Source organism: Panthera leo, chromosome E1 (genome assembly GCF_018350215.1).
Source record: "Panthera leo isolate Ple1 chromosome E1, P.leo_Ple1_pat1.1, whole genome shotgun sequence".
NCBI lineage: Eukaryota > Metazoa > Chordata > Mammalia > Carnivora > Felidae > Panthera > Panthera leo.
This window is the reverse complement of record NC_056692.1, coordinates 11667944-11682826: the sequence shown is the minus strand read 5'-3', so window position 1 is coordinate 11682826 and position 14883 is coordinate 11667944. Positions and strand designations below refer to the sequence as shown.

Sequence of the window (14883 nt, the reverse complement as noted above, 5' to 3'; positions counted from 1 at the left end):
GGCAGCAATTTTCCTGCTCAAAGTGAAATGGGAACTTTTAAAAATATTTGACCAAACGGTGAGGGCACGTTGGACAGTGGACAGCTGGCCCCCAAGGCAAGAAATCTGCAACACGGCAGGGCCTGATGGCAAAGAGCAGTGTAGGCGTCCTTGAAAATCTATTCGAGGAGAGCGCCGGGCAGGCCCCCGTCGGGGGTGGAGGTGAGTGGCTGTTTCCCAAAAGAACGCTGTCGTGCCAGCCGGAGCCCATCCCCGCCAGCCCCTTGCACAAAGGTGTCCTATGTCACCCTGGTCCACAGCCGCCACCTGAACGGGAGAACGGCAAAAAAGAGCTGGTGTTCCCCTCGGACAGGCTGCCTTCATCAAGCCCAGATCACAGCTGTCTGGCAGCCTGAGCTCTACTCCCTTTACAGCAGACCCTTTCAGGGGAGCCAGCTCAGCGCATGGCTCTGGCCCCACCCTGGGCCCCTCCTCCCACAGCCGTGTGGACCCATGGGTCAGGACACCTGGGGCTTCTCTGTTCTGCCCTGACATTGGGGTGGGGGTGGGGGCAGCATATCCTTAAAGGCTATGTGTGCAGAGGGACCTGTGGAGGAGTAAGCTCCCTGCTCTTAGGGGTATGCCAGCAGAAGCAGGGATTGAAGCATCGGGTAAGATCAGACTAGATGCCTCCTGTGGGCCCTCAAGGCCTGAGATAGACTCTGGATTCCAGAAACCAAAGAAAAGGGCTCAAGAAGCTCCCTGGGTGACAGGGGAGGCCCAGCCTGTACTGCTTGGGCGGTAGGTGCATTCACGAGGCAGGCATGGCTACGGTGGCCCCTTTACAGAGTGGGGGGCTGGGGCTTTAAGAGCCCGTGGGCAGGTGGAGTCTGGGCTCACGGCAGTTTCCCAGCACGAATGAGGGAAAGGCGGATCCTGTGTCCTTGGAGGGCTGGCGGCCTGCAGGTAAGCCTGGGGCCAGGAGGAGGGGCCGGCCAGCCCTGTCCCCTAGACTCCACAGCCAGGCTTGACCAACAGGCCCCACGTGATCACATGGCCTGCTCCTCTGGTGATTTGAGGCTCACGAGGGATTAGGAGAGAAATGTCAGCATTAACCAGAGATGCTGAGTTCACCCCGGGGGGTGGGGGGGTGAAAGGAGACTTGGGTGCTGGGCCCAGGACCTCCGGTTCCATCCGGGAACCCCGACCCCATGGCATCGGGATCCCCCACCTCTCCTCGACGCCTCCCACCTCAGCGGGAGAGAGGGAGTGTGAGCTTGGGGTGGGACAGACCTGCGCCTCCGGGACAGGTCACCGAGCCTATGCTGCCAGACGGGGGTGACCCCAGCCCGTGTGGTAGTCTCGAGATACAGCCAGTGAGGGGCGGGGCCCCAGAGCATGTGCATGCCGAATGTCCGAGGTCCAGCCGGCCCGGCCCTTCTCCTCCCCCTGCAGGCTCAAGCATTGCTAGCAGCTCTGGGGGAGCACGTTAGCCTCACCGGTCCCTTCCCACAGCCCGTTCCACGTCAGCCTTCAGGGGCATGATATTTCCATCCAGTGCCAGGCCCGTCATAGGCCAAAGGGGGTTGCACTGTCACCACATTTGGGCTTTTCTGTTAGCCCTCAGATCACCGCACAAGGATGATGTCTCCAAGGCCAGCTCATCTGGGCTGGACCTGGTGGCTTGGGGTTCAGAGAGCATGAGGGTCACAGCCCAGCTTTCTGCAAATGCCCCAGGGGGCTGCCAACTGGGCCCGCTCATTGGCCCGACCCCACGGGGCCCAGCACCTCCTGGCTGATGCTCCTCACTAGCTGGGTCCTTAAACAGCCTGCTGCTTGTTCTGACCACAGGGCCTTTGCATTCACCCTTCTCGTTGCCTGGAATCCTCCCATTTGCTCCCCCTGCTCATTTGGGTCTCAGCTCAAATGTCCCCTCCTCAGAGGGCCCCCCACCCCGATCTCCTTGGCTGACGACAGGCTCCCACCCCCACCATGTACCATCATGTCACCATTTACATTTTCAGCATAATGTGTTTCAGTCTCTGACGGCAGCTCACAGAGTCTGGGAGCTCCTTGGCGTGTGGGGCTGCTGGGTCGTATGAGGACGCCTCCACCTGGAGGCTGGGCTGGCTCCCCAAAGGAAAGGGACGGAAGACGGGGTGCTGGGGCAGGGGGTGAGACGGGAGGCACAGGAAGCTCAAACATCTGGGCAAGTCCTTGCCCTGCCGAGTGCGGATGGTGACGCTGGCCTCAGGGTTGAGAGGCTTCAGGCAGAAGGAGGGCCACACCAGCCTGGCCTGGAGCCCTCAGGGGAATGCTCCCTTCCCAGGAGCCCCAAACTCCTTCCCCATCCCCACCTGGCCGGACAGAGAGCCCAAGGGGATGCTGGCGTCAGGGTGCCTTTATTGTTGAGTTAGGATGTTCTGGGGGCAGCGAGGCTGGGGGCTCAGTGGCCAAACGGCAGCATGTCCAGGGCCCCCGAGGCAGAGGTTTCCAAGGCACTGAGCGGCCCTCATCAGGCGCAAACACGGAGCCGCGGCCAGGCGCTCTGCTCCCCACTGCAGGGCTTGGCACTCGGGGCAGGCCGGGGCGGCAGACCCTCAGTGAAGTGGCCACAGGCCCGGTCAGCTCCTCTTGCGGGACGAGGAGGCTTTCTGCTGGTAGATCTGAGCGGTGAAGGGCCTGTGGGGAGGGGGAGGGGCTCCATCAGCAGGTCTCGGGGGTGATGCCACCGCCCCAGGCCGTGCCCCCCACGGCAGCGTGGACCGGAGGCCCGGGCTGCCGCGTCACCGCCTGCCCGGCCCCCCAGGCCCCACTGGGTCCGCTCTGAGCTTCCTGTCGGCTGCTCGGCCGGTCACACTCCTCGTGTGTGACGGCGGGCCTACTCACTCCTCGTACTGGATGGCGACCATGTAGATGAGGGCCACAACCACAGTCAGCAGCAGGCCGGTGGGGCTGGCGTGCCTGTGGAGAACACACTATCAGCTCCCGCGCCCGGCCTTCTCTCTCTGACCCGATGACCGCCGGCTGACCGCCTGTCCGGTAGGGCTCGGTCCTCCAAGGGGGGCCCACGCTCCCTTTTTTCATGTCCCCGGCCCCCGGCTCAGGACGTAGCAGGGATGAAAAGAACGTCCAGCCTCTCAGACTTGCCTGGGTGGCCAAGCATGTCCTTTTCTGCAGAGGACGATGTTCCGGCAGGGCAGGGGGCGGGGGGAGAGGGGGGGACAAATGCTTTGCCTGCCCTCCAGTGACAGTGTTCTCAGGGTGTTTTCTAGAAACGGGTCCAGGGCCCCCCAACCCCCAGCTGCACGTGGAGGGTCTAGGGGACCCTTCACAGGCTCCCTGCTGGTGACTGCCACACAGAGGAGCCCAGGTGCATCTGCTGTCCAGCTGGTCCCGCTTTTTCCAGTTACCTCTGACCCCAGAGGCTCCACAGGGGCCGGGCTACAGCATCCAGATGGCCGGGAGGAGAGAGGGAAACTAGTTCATGGGGCCACACAGAGCCCGGGAGCCAGCAGGGAACACGGCCCCAGGTGGGCTCTGTGACCCCCGCTCTACCTCCTTCACAGAAGTCCCAGGCTGGGGGCCCCGGGACTTGTGTGCACCGTGCAGAGACCCTCTGCCCTGCCCACTCTCCTCCGCCCAGGGCCTCTCCCTGTCTCTTTGTCTGGGTGCTCCAGCAGAGCCTGGAGTGAGCAGAGCCTCCCCACCCATAAGTCAGGCACCCGAGGAGCTGGGGAGGAGGCCCAGGAGGATGGAGCCAGGGGGCAGGGGCCTGCACCCCCCGGGACAGCCCCCACACTGGGCCCTGGGGTGTGAGCCAAGCGGGTACCCCTTCTCCATTACACCCGCACGAAACTTCCCCACTTTCCACGTGCTCTCACACTCTTGACCTTGACACCCTAACAGCCCTGTGTAGAAAGGATCCTCTCCTTCTGCAGACGGGGAGGCTGAGGTCCAGACTGACCCACATGCCTGGCCCCGAGCCTGAGGTGATGGCAGGGCTGGCCCTAGGGAACCGGCTGTGCACCTTGGGGAGTGGGGTGTCCCACTCCGGCTAGGGGGTTGGGAAGGTGGGGGCCCGGAGACAGCAGGAGGCCCCGGTGCCCAGTGCCCCCAGGAATCCTGCTGCCCCGGGGCCCACCAGGGCTCCCCCAGCCGTGGGGCCCCTGGTGGGAGACAGATGGGCTGCAGGAGGCCTGGAGCAGCCCTGCCGGGTCAGCGTCTGGCAGCCCCAGGCAATGGCGCATCTCTAAGGAGCTAGGGAGGGAATGTTGGGTGCGCCGGCCCAGGCAGGAATCAAGAGGCTGCAGGGTGGGGCCTAGGGAGATGTTCTGTGGCCTGAGTGAATCTAGGGGCATGGAACCTTCCCACTGCCTGAGTCAGGTGAGAGGGCCTGGGCTGGGGCAGGGGGACAGGTCCCTGCCAGACCCACAGGTCCCCCTCTAGCGCCTTGCGCTCAGAGCCCAGCGCTCCGATCTGGGCTGCACCTGAAGGCAGGGGTTGCGAGGAAACATCCCGCTCCCGACACGCCACCATCTGAGACTCGTCCCTTGATGTCCTGGAACCTTTCTGGTCTCTGGGAGCACCTGCAACATTCTAGGCACGTGGTTTCGAGCGCCCAATAAAAGCAGAACGCTTTCTGCTGAAAAACTGCCCACGGAAGAAGCCCTAACGCAGAAAATGGACAAACAGGAAGTGCTCCGGGGGGGGCGTGGTTTGAGGCCCAGAGCGCACAGCGCCCCCTATGCCTCGCCACCTGGGGCCTCTGGACAGCGTGAAGGTGAAGCATGAGCCCTGGCGGTCACTCGGGACCTGCCGGCCCTAATGTTCCAGGACAGGGTTGGCAGTCTGTGGTGTGTGGGCCAGGAATGATTTGTACATTTTTAAATGGTTAAAAAAAAGAGAATAGACTATCTCACGACACATGACAATTCTATGAAATTCAAATTACAGTGTCCAAGAATGAAGCGGTGTTGGTCCCCGACCACAGCCATTCATTTACCTACTGGCTCGCGGCTGCTTTTGAGCATCCGAGCTCTGCCTATGGCCTGGGAGCCCCGCCTCTCCGGCCCTTCAAGGGAAAGTTCGCTAACCCGTGTTCTAGGATGTTGTTTGTTTCCATGGAGAAGAAAGTCCCAAGGAACACCTCGGCTCCACAGATGACAGAAGGCTGGCCCGTCTTCCTCAGGAGGCAGGGAGGGCGGGCAGGAAGGCCCGATACTCACATAATGGCCCAGCCCAGGTAATTGGCCGTGCTGCCCCAGTACATGGGGTTGTCCAGGATGTTGAATGGGAATGTGGTCACTCTTGCCTCCATGAGGATCCCGAAGTAATCGCCTGTGGACAAGTTGGGGCAGGACCGGAGGGTCACAGCCTGGCTGCGCAGTTACTGAGGGAGGCCCCCAGAGTGGGCACCACAGGTCTGCCCTCCAGGAGGCTCCAGCCCAGCCAAGGAGCAGGTTGTACAGCGTACTGGGTCAAGGGACACCCCAAGCAGTGGGTCCACTCGGGTCACCAGCATGCAGACACCTCACAGGGCACAGGGTCCTGATAGGGCTAAGGCACTGAGCCTTCCCACACCCCTATCTGCTCCTTTCCCCCGTGCCTTTGCACATGCTGTTCCCTCTGCTTGGGATGCCTTTCCCTGCTCTCTGTCTAGTGAGCATCTTTCCTCCTTCGGCACTTCTCCCTCAGCTGATGTCACCTCCTGCAAGAGGCCCTTCCCTGCCTGCTACCCAGTGTTTCTGCCCCCAGATCCTCCCTTCTCACCCAGTAGGGGCCTGGGTGAGCTCCTCCCACCCCAGGGATCCAGGGGGCCTGCTCTGCCTCTCCACCCCAGCTGCCCACCACGGCCTGCAGCCAGCCCAGAGCAGCCGGTCGCAGTGGAGAGTGCGACCATCAGACGGCCGACCCCGGACAGGCCTATCCTCCACCCGTCCGAGACACGGTGACGAGGCCTCACGTTGAGGCCGCTCCAAGAGGCACAGGGACACGGTCTCTGGCACTGGCCGGTAGGCAGCCCACACCGCCACGGGCACGGTGCTGTTCATCCGAGGCAGAAGCAGGGCAGCGGCAGGCAGAGGAGTCCGCTGTCTGGGGACAAAGGGTGCGGGGGCACAGGAGCTGCCCGGGGGCTGCGGAAGGCTTTCTTCCCAGGAGGCAGGAAATGGGGCTGCGGGCCTGGAGGCGGATGGCACAGAAACCCGCTTTGGGGCTGACTCACAGGAGGGAAGTGGCCGCTGTGCCCTACATCCAGAGCCCAGCAGCACTTCCCGGCCGTCTCTTCCGGGTGGCGGTGTGCCGCCGGTGACTGCTATTGTCAGGCTCCTTCCCACTGCCCGCCCACCCTGCCTGGCTCCTCTGGGCGATTCGCCTCACACGCCTTGACCAGGTCCTGCCCCGCACGCCATCCGGGGCTCCACCGGCTCCTTCCCAGCTCTGTGCCCACACCTGTGCCAGGCCCGCATGCCACGGGGCTATTCACTCCTGGTCTTCCAGGACCTGGGCTGGACAGGACGGCGGCCCTCCTCCCTCTGTGGCCCTTGGCCCCGGCTCTGTGACGCCTACACCGTGATCCCCACCTCCTCCCTGTCCCCACCTCACTATCCAGCCAGTCCAACCTCCTCATTGCTGGGATGAGATCTTTCCAAGCCCTCCTATGGCCTCCACGTGCCCAGGAGTGAAGCCTCGGGCCCCTGCATGGCCTTAGGGGACACATGTGATGTGGCCCCCACCCGACCTCCAGCCCTCGCCTGACTGCCTCTCCCCCCACCCCCGCCGCCACCACCCCCGCCCCACACACACACCCCCCGGCCAACCTGCCTGCCACTCTGTCCCGGAACTTGCTATTTGCTCCCAGGCCTCCTTCCCACTGGCCCAGTGCCCCACCCCCACCTGGCAGACCCAGGAGCTCCCACCTTCTCCTCCCAGGTTCCCGCCTGCGTGCCCCTCCCCTAGCACCGGGCACCCTAAAGCTCTGGCCTGAGCACGAGGCGCTAAACCAGCTGCGGGCCCCACTGCCACAGGTGCCCAACAGGCCCAGGCCGGGCCTCGGCATAGGCCTCCTGCACACGCCGCTCCCGGAGGTCTCGTCCGCCTGTGAACACAAGCTCCTTCAGAGCTGCAGGCTCCCCGCTGCAGCCCGCAGTACCCCGGGGCCCCAGGCGACTGTGGATAGAGAGACCCAGGCAAACCAGGAGGGTGCCGGGGACAGCCCTGGGCACTGGAGGAAACTGAGGCCAGGTCTATGAAGTGGGCTGGGGGCTGAGATTGGCGAGGACCCGGGACCCCCCGGATCAGCCCATCAGAGGGGTGGGCACCTCCCACATGCCGGCTGCCTGCTGGGCCCCCTCTGTGGGCCGCCGCCTCCTTTCCGTTCCCGGCCCCAAGACTGCCCTTGCTCTCCAGCCTCCCCGGCTGCTCTCTTCCTTGGGCTTCCAAGTTGCTAGAAGCTGCTGAGGTCATGAGGACCTCTAGCTAGGCCAGCACTGGGCTCCCGGCCCAAAAGCACCTGAGCCGTAGGCAGTGGGAAATGCAGAGCAGGAACGGCACCCCCTTATGCCACACCCGATCCAGACCCGCACCAGCCCTGGCTTGGGGCCCAAATGCAGCCAGCGGAAATCCCACCTGGCCTGGCGGCCGACCAGCTGGATGAGATAGGAGAGCCCAGCTTCCCAAGCTGACCAGGCAGAGGCCTGGTGGAGGGAAGGCGCCCTGAGCCCCAGAGTTAGTGGCAGAGCAAGAAGGTGGCGAGGTCCTCCCGTGCACCCCACGAAGATGTCACAGAGGGCAGGGAGGTCGGCCACCCAGCCCCTGCTCCCCACTGAGCCCAGGGTACGTCCGCTCGTGCCCCCCCAGTCCTCGGGGTCTTACCTAGGAAGGTCCCGGTGAAGCCCAGTGCAAAGAAGCTGGAAAGCACAAACGTGCTGCCTATTCCCAGGAGCGCAAGGCCCACGCGGTAGGCCGTGGGGTTATCCAGGCTTTCCATCTTGGGCTGGCTCAGCATGGCTTGCGTGAAGCTGGGGGGAGAGTCAGGAGATCACTGCCGGGGAGAGGGGCTCCCCTAGCCTTTCCCCCCCTCTGTCTCCCAGGTGACCCCCAGAATAGCCAGTCCAGGGGTCTCAGAGTCTGCTGGGGCCAGGCCGGTGACCCAAATGAATGAGGTAGGCTGCAGGTGGCTTGTGGTGCTCCTGGAGAGCACCGTCCTGCCCCTGCAGCCCCCATCCCCCTCCTGCCACCAGAGAAGTGACCAGAATGAGGAGCCTGGGCCCTCCTAAATTTATTTTTTTAAGAAGCCAGAAATCATGACTTGTATGTCAAATACTCTAATTATTAGCAATAGGCAACAATAACTGCTTTAGACTCCCGTGTGACAGCGGGCTCGATTCAGCCCAGAGACCACCAGTTTGCAAACTCTGATTCCTGTCCAGTTAGAACCAGTACTTCAGAGGCAAATGTGGCTCAAATCAGGAAAGATGCATGCCCCTGGCTGTGCCCACGTGCCCTTGCACTTGGCAGAGCGTGTGTGTGGTGGTGGCATCGCACGCCCCTAGAGTGGACACAGTGCCCAGAAGCCTGGGGCACACTTCTGCCCCCTTTGCGGCCTCCACAGTCCCTTGGCAGGGCTGGCTGCATCCCAGGTGGCACCTCAGAGGCCCCTTAATGTCTTCCTTTCACCTCTGAAATGCCCCCACCAAGCTCCTTTTGGGGCCAAGCCATTGGAGGCCTTGTTAAATGGCAAGTGATGAAAACAGGGGGGAAGGGACTGGGCTCGTGGGTTTGGAAGTTCAGGTTCTCCAACTGGCTACTGAAGGTGGGAAGGTATGGTGCAGGCAGGGCAAAGTGACTGGGCTCATGGTAATGCATAGAAGCAAGGTTCAGGGTCTGCCTCACTAGTGGGGAGCTGGCACTGGGGGGGGGCATACTCAAAGGAAAGGATGTGCATGGGAGCAAGTGCATGCGTGTACCACTAACATATAATTCCCACTCCCCCATGATCATAACACTCAGAACAGACATGGGGCTCTCCTGCCTCATGCAGGACAACTGCTTGTACTCACTCTTTACTAGGTACCTCTTAGCTGGGCAGCTCACTATCTACCTACCCACCCACACATCCATCCACCTATCTAGCCTCTATCCATCCACCCTTCCATCCATCCACCTACCCATCCATTAGTCTATCCTCCATCCATCCATCCATCCATCCATCCTTCCATCATCCACCCATCACCCATCCATCAGTCTATCCTCTGTCCATCCATCATTCCATCCATCCGTCCATCCATCCATCCATTCATCCAACTATCCTCTATCTATCCATCCATCTTTCCTTCCACCGACCCATCCATTAGTCTATCCTCCATCCATCCATCCATCCATCCTTCCATCATCCACCCATCACCCATCCATCAGTCTATCCTCTGTCCATCCATCATTCCATCCATCCATCCATCCGTTCATCCAACTATCCTCTACCCATCCATCTTTCCTTCCACCGACCCATCCATTAGTCTATCCTCCATCCATTCATCCTTCCACCCATCCTTCCACCCATCAATCTATCTATCCCTCCATCAACCCATCCATCCACTCACCCATCCATCTACCCATGCATCCATCCATCAGTCTATCCTGTATCTATCCATCCGTCACAAGGTACCTCTGTTTGCAAGTCTCTTTCAAGCAGAACAAATTCACCATCCTCACTCATTCATTCCACTGGGAAACTCAAATTATCATAAAACCATCCTGATTTGAGCTAAAAACCACCCCCTTCGAACTCTCTTCCCCAACTACTTTCAGCTCTTAGAGAACAGAGGCTGCTTCTGCTTCGCTCAAGTATCTCCCAGGCACCTGGCACGCACCAGACAGGACGGGTTATGGTTCACATCAAGTGGAGGAAAAGCAGCACCCGCTACCCACTCCCTCCCCTCCCGCTGCACACAGAGGCCAGCATGGTGACCTGTCAAACAGCGGCACATGTATGTCAAAGCACACCTATACACCGGTCACGCTGCCCACACCCCCGGCTCTCCACCCACCACCGCCCTCCCGCAGCCTTCCGGCCGCCCAGGCTCAGGGTCACCCCGAAGGTCCAGGCTAAGCCGCTGGGATCGGCTCAGGGTCATGTACACCCTGTTGTTGTCCGTGGTCACCACACCCATGCCCCACCCCTCTCTGCCCTCACCTGACTTTCTGGGAAACCAGCAGCCCTCACCCTCTGGGCAGCCCGGTGACACAGGCACACCTTCAGCCCCGCAGACCCAGCAGCTGAGGCCGTGGAACAGGCAGCTTCCCGCCCAGCCTCCGCACCCTCCCCACCTCTCCTGTGTGTAGGAGGGCGCGGGCTCTGGTAAGGCTGACCGCCCCACCCCGAGTGGGGCTCACCTGCACACCCAGCAGAGACAGAGTACGTACGTAGGTGGGTGGGTGGGTGGGTGGGGGTGATGCTCAGGCCTCTGTGCTCTTGTGGGCTCGAGTGAACCCCCCCCCGCCTGGCCCCTGGCAGGTTTAGCACCTGTTCCTCCCTGCCTGGGGTGCCCCCTGGCCCCAAACCGAGGGAAATGAGGCACAGCGGGCACCCCCTGGCCAGCCCAGCGTACCCATCTGCCTCGAGTGCTCTGGGGGGGGGGGCACCTTATGGCAGCCCAATAAAAGAGCCCCTGGCAAAGAGCGGCACCGATTTTCAGACTTGGGTGCCCCGAACCTTGGCTTTTGCCTCTGTAGACGGTGACGGTAACCCCTCATCACCCTGTGTCGAGCTGCAACCGATGGCTGTGCACACTCTGGTGAGCGTGAGACATGCCGGGCTCTGCTATGGGGCTTGCGGACAGTGGGAAGGACAGAGGTGTGAACGCAGGGTGACACCGTGTGATAAAGCACCAGGCGCCACGGGATGGGCGGGCACACCTGACGGGTCTAGGGGAGGCCTCAGCAAGGCTCAAGCTGGGATCCGATGAAGAAACTCATCAGGAGAAGGGCAGAGAGAGAATTCCAGAAAGAGGAACAGCCCAGGCAGAGGCTGGGGGCAGAGCCCAGCACAGGAGCTCGGTGTGAAAGCAGCCTGCGTAAGAGACGCGCCCTGGGGTCGTCTGGAATGTGCTCTGGTGAGTGGGAAGTCACTGGCGGGGAGGAGCAGAGCAGGGGACATCGTCAGCTACTGCAGCAGGAGGGCAAGTACTGGGGGCCCAGGGGGCCGAGGGAGCCCCGCCACCGCCCAGAGGGGACCGATACGGGGTTCCAGAGAATCCGGCCTCGGTTTCAGGCTCCGCGCCGGGCTGGCTCTGGTTCCTCCACCAGAATTCACTCACATCCTCCAAGAAGCCCGTGAGTCGCCTGGCTCTGAGCGCATGCCGCAAAGGCAGCGATGAAAATGGAAACTTCTCGCTGATGTGCTGGCCTGGAGCAGCTTCCCAGGGGGATGGCCCTGCAGGAGAAGCCATCTGCTTGGAAGCAGATGGAGATTCCTAACAAAGGGAAGATCTAGGGCCAGTGATGGGCAGAAGGCCCTGAAGCGGCTGGGCAGCTGCCCAAGACTGGACCCGGGCCTCTGTCCACGTGTGGCTCCTTTTCCATGCCTTCTCCAGTGGGAAGAGAGGAAGAGAAGGGGCCAGCGGAAAGCACCTTCCAGGCTCCTTCAGCACCCACTCCCCGCAAAGCTCTGCAGGCCATTCTCTCTGGGGTCAGCAGAGAAAGCGGGCAAGGCCCTTCCCGAGGGTTCTGTGCAGATGCCCTGTGCACTGCCTGGCCCACGGGCTCTCTGGGACCACAGGCGTCAGGTTTCCTGGAAGGGCAGGGCCCGGCCCCAGTCAGGTGATCCGTCGTGTTCTAGATCCTCCATTAAGCCGGGAAGGCACAGTCCATTCCCTATGGAAAATTAATGGAGGGATGAGTGGCTCTATGAGCCACGCTTCATAATAGAATGAAATAACAGGAGGCAATTTCCTTTGGAAATATTCTGCACCGGGGGTGGGAGTGGAGAGACTCATTCATTTGTCTCGGGTTCTATTTTTAAAACGTGGATTGAGCTTTCGGTCACCCGTGTGACTTGAGGATGTCTGTGCTCTGCTCCCCTGAAATCCCGGAACCCAGAGTGGAGGCGGACAGAGGGTGTCGCAGCCCGCTGTGTCCCCACCACACCCCAGGCACCCGGCTCGGCCAAGAGACCGGCCGGTGGCCATGTCTGTCTGCAACTGACCAGCGCTGACAAACTTCTGCCCTTCGAGGACGCCCTCACGTGTTCTCCAGGCGAACCTGAACGGCAATTCACTTCACAGTCTACCTTTCAGGCTTAGCTTAGCGCGCTCCTCAGGGTCCAGCCACGCTGAGCAAAACGATTCATGAACGCTGGCGTCTGGTGCGTGGACTTATTTTTTTCCTAATCCACATTAAAATAAACCTACAAGGGGCGCCTGGGTGGCTCAGTCGGTTAAGCATCCGACTTTGGCTCAGGTCATGATCTCACGGGGTTCATGGGTTCGAGCCCCGCGTCGGGCTCTGTGCTGACCGCTCAGAGCCTGGAGCCTGCTTCGGATTCTGTGTCTCCCTCTCTCTCTGCCCCTCCCCTGCTCATGCTCTGTCTCTCTCTTTCTCAAAAATAAACATTAAAAAAAAATCTTTAAAAAAAAAAAGTAAATAAAATAAAATAAACCTACAAGTGCTAAAGCAAAACAAAACAAAAATGTTCTCCTACGTAACCCTTTGGAAAGTCATCAGGTGTCTAGAATTTAGGGCTATGATGCTGTACTGATCCCGCACATTTGATGAACACATCACCTTTTCAAAGTGTCTCCAGAACCCATCACAGCCAAGAGAGGGTCTGTCTTATCTTACAAATCAGGAAACAGAGCGGTTGGGGGGGTGGGGCAGGGGAGGAGCCCAGGCGACAACCAGCCTCTTAGTGGGCCTCAGGGGGCAGAGGGCTGGGCGGGCGGTTGTGCTGGGGGCAGGGCCCTATTTTTGCCTTATTTTTGCTTTTGCCAGCTGGAGGTCCTCGGCCCCCACTACCTGGGCCTTGACCCCAATATCTGGACCTACCCTGTTGAGATGCAGCGTCCTCGAAATCCAACAGCCAGGCCCCGTGTGCCTCAGAGTAGCCTAACCCAGACTCCCTGGCCCCCCTCCTGGTCAGCAGCCAGTTCTCCAGCTCTCCCACCTGCACTGAGGGGCTTCAGGTCTCTGCTTCCAAAGGTCCCGACACAGGCCCCACCCACAGTTCCCCTGGGCCCAGGCAGGATACGACAGAACTCTAGGCATTCGAGACGAAAGGTGTCTGAGGGGACCCCCTCATTCCCACGTCAGTCACTTGCCCAATCACAGGACTCTGAGTCTGCGTGGACCTCTGGCTCCTCCCCAGCTCTGGCCTCCGTCTCCACCTGCCTCCTGCCCCAGCCTCCTCCTCCTGGAGAACCTCCACTGCATATCCCACGTCTAACCAAGGCCCTTCCCCAGCCTGCAGAATTAAAGCTGACCCCACCTGCTCCTCCTGTTCCCGCCGCCTAGAACTCCTTTCCACCACGGGGTGGGCAGGCCTCCAAGGGGCTCCCCAGTACCGGCCCGCAGAATTCCTCCCGCTGGGTGTGGGCTGCCCTCCGAACACCAAGGCATCACTTCCTGATGGGGCTAAGTGAGGGCATTTCCAGATGTAATTACAGTTCATTGGAAAGGAGATTACCCTGGTCAAGTGGGGATGTACTGGGGAACCTTTCACAGAGGGCCTGGAGGGCAGAGGGAAGTCCAAGAGACTTTTTCCCGCTGGCCTGGAAGAAGTCAGAGCACTGTGCCGTGGGGAGGACCACATTCCCGGCAGCAGTGGGGACACTAGGAGCCGAGCACCGCGGCCCTACAGCAACAGGGATCTGAGTCCTCCCGCAGCCCGGGAGCCCCAGGGAGGCCCCACCCCATTTTCCAGCCACACTCTCACGGAACCCTCTGACAGCCCTCCGCTGCAGTGAACGGTCCCCATCTGCCCCATTTGCTGGCGCCTTTGCGTGGCCACTTGCCCGTCGGGCCTGCCCTGTCCACGTCCTGTGAGCGGTTCCAGCAGGGCCCTGGATTCAGGAATGACTGGCACACAGATGGCAACAGGGACAGAGAGGCACACGTGCTGACACCCACCAATCTGGCCAGTCCGTGCACGCCGTGCACCTGCCCCCGGGGCAACTAGCACACGGAGGGGGAGAAGGCGCCCTGGCCCCGGCGCCAGCCCCGTTTCTGCTGGAGGTGCGCCCCACGCTGTGAGTGGAAGTCACCTGCTCGGCTGTCCCCATCCTTTCATGTCCCTGTTTTCACCAGACCTCGGGCAATTCTGAAGGGTCCTGGAATACAGCTCCATTGAGGGACTGATCAATATACCTGAGGCCCCCTGAGGCCCTGTGCACCTGCACATCTGCCGTGAGGCCGCGATCCTAGCGGAAGGTAGGCAATTGTAGTGCCAGCCCCGGGGAGCCCGGGCCCCGCCTGGCTGTCCACACACTGCCACCCTGGCTCCAGGCCACCAGGATCCCACTGAGACTGGCTGTGCAGGGGATGCAGCCGGCAGGGAGGGGGCTTCACCAGAGGCCCCCCAGCCCGTCAGGCCTCCCTCTCCTGCACAAACAGGTCAGCGCTAATGGCCTCCAGATAAGGAGTCTACTCATCCTGTCCGAGGCCCCCAGACCACTTCTGGTTGCCCGGCTGGGGCAGGCCGGCTGACGAGGATGCCTGGCCCTCCCCCCTGCCCCCCATCAGCGGCCACGGGGCCCTGACCACCCAGCAGACCCGCTGCTCAGTGGTCTCTTGCCACCCCTGCCCAGGGCTTTGACAGCCACGTGATCTGAGCTCCATTCAGTTGCGTGCATGTGCTGTATGTGCTCTCTGCCCCCCACCCTGCCTCACTGCTGCTCTCCCCCCACCCCTGCC

General features: G+C 61.4%; 1 protein-coding gene across 4 annotated transcripts in view; it reads right to left on the bottom strand.

Annotated features, from left to right (window-relative positions):
* Positions 1-2365: 2365 nt before the first annotated feature.
* The window catches only part of PEMT (phosphatidylethanolamine N-methyltransferase), an 84606-nt gene continuing 72088 nt past the window's right edge, over positions 2366-14883 (bottom strand). For all 4 annotated transcript variants that reach the window (XM_042914805.1, XM_042914806.1, XM_042914804.1 and 1 more), the window contains exons 4-7: positions 7855-8000; positions 5208-5319; positions 2869-2943; positions 2366-2661 (exon numbers count right to left, since the gene is read on the bottom strand). In XM_042914805.1, coding sequence (XP_042770739.1) covers positions 2604-2661; positions 2869-2943; positions 5208-5319; positions 7855-8000 — 391 coding nt within the window. In that variant the 3' untranslated portion in view covers positions 2366-2603. The remainder of the gene's footprint in view (positions 2662-2868; positions 2944-5207; positions 5320-7854; positions 8001-14883) is intronic.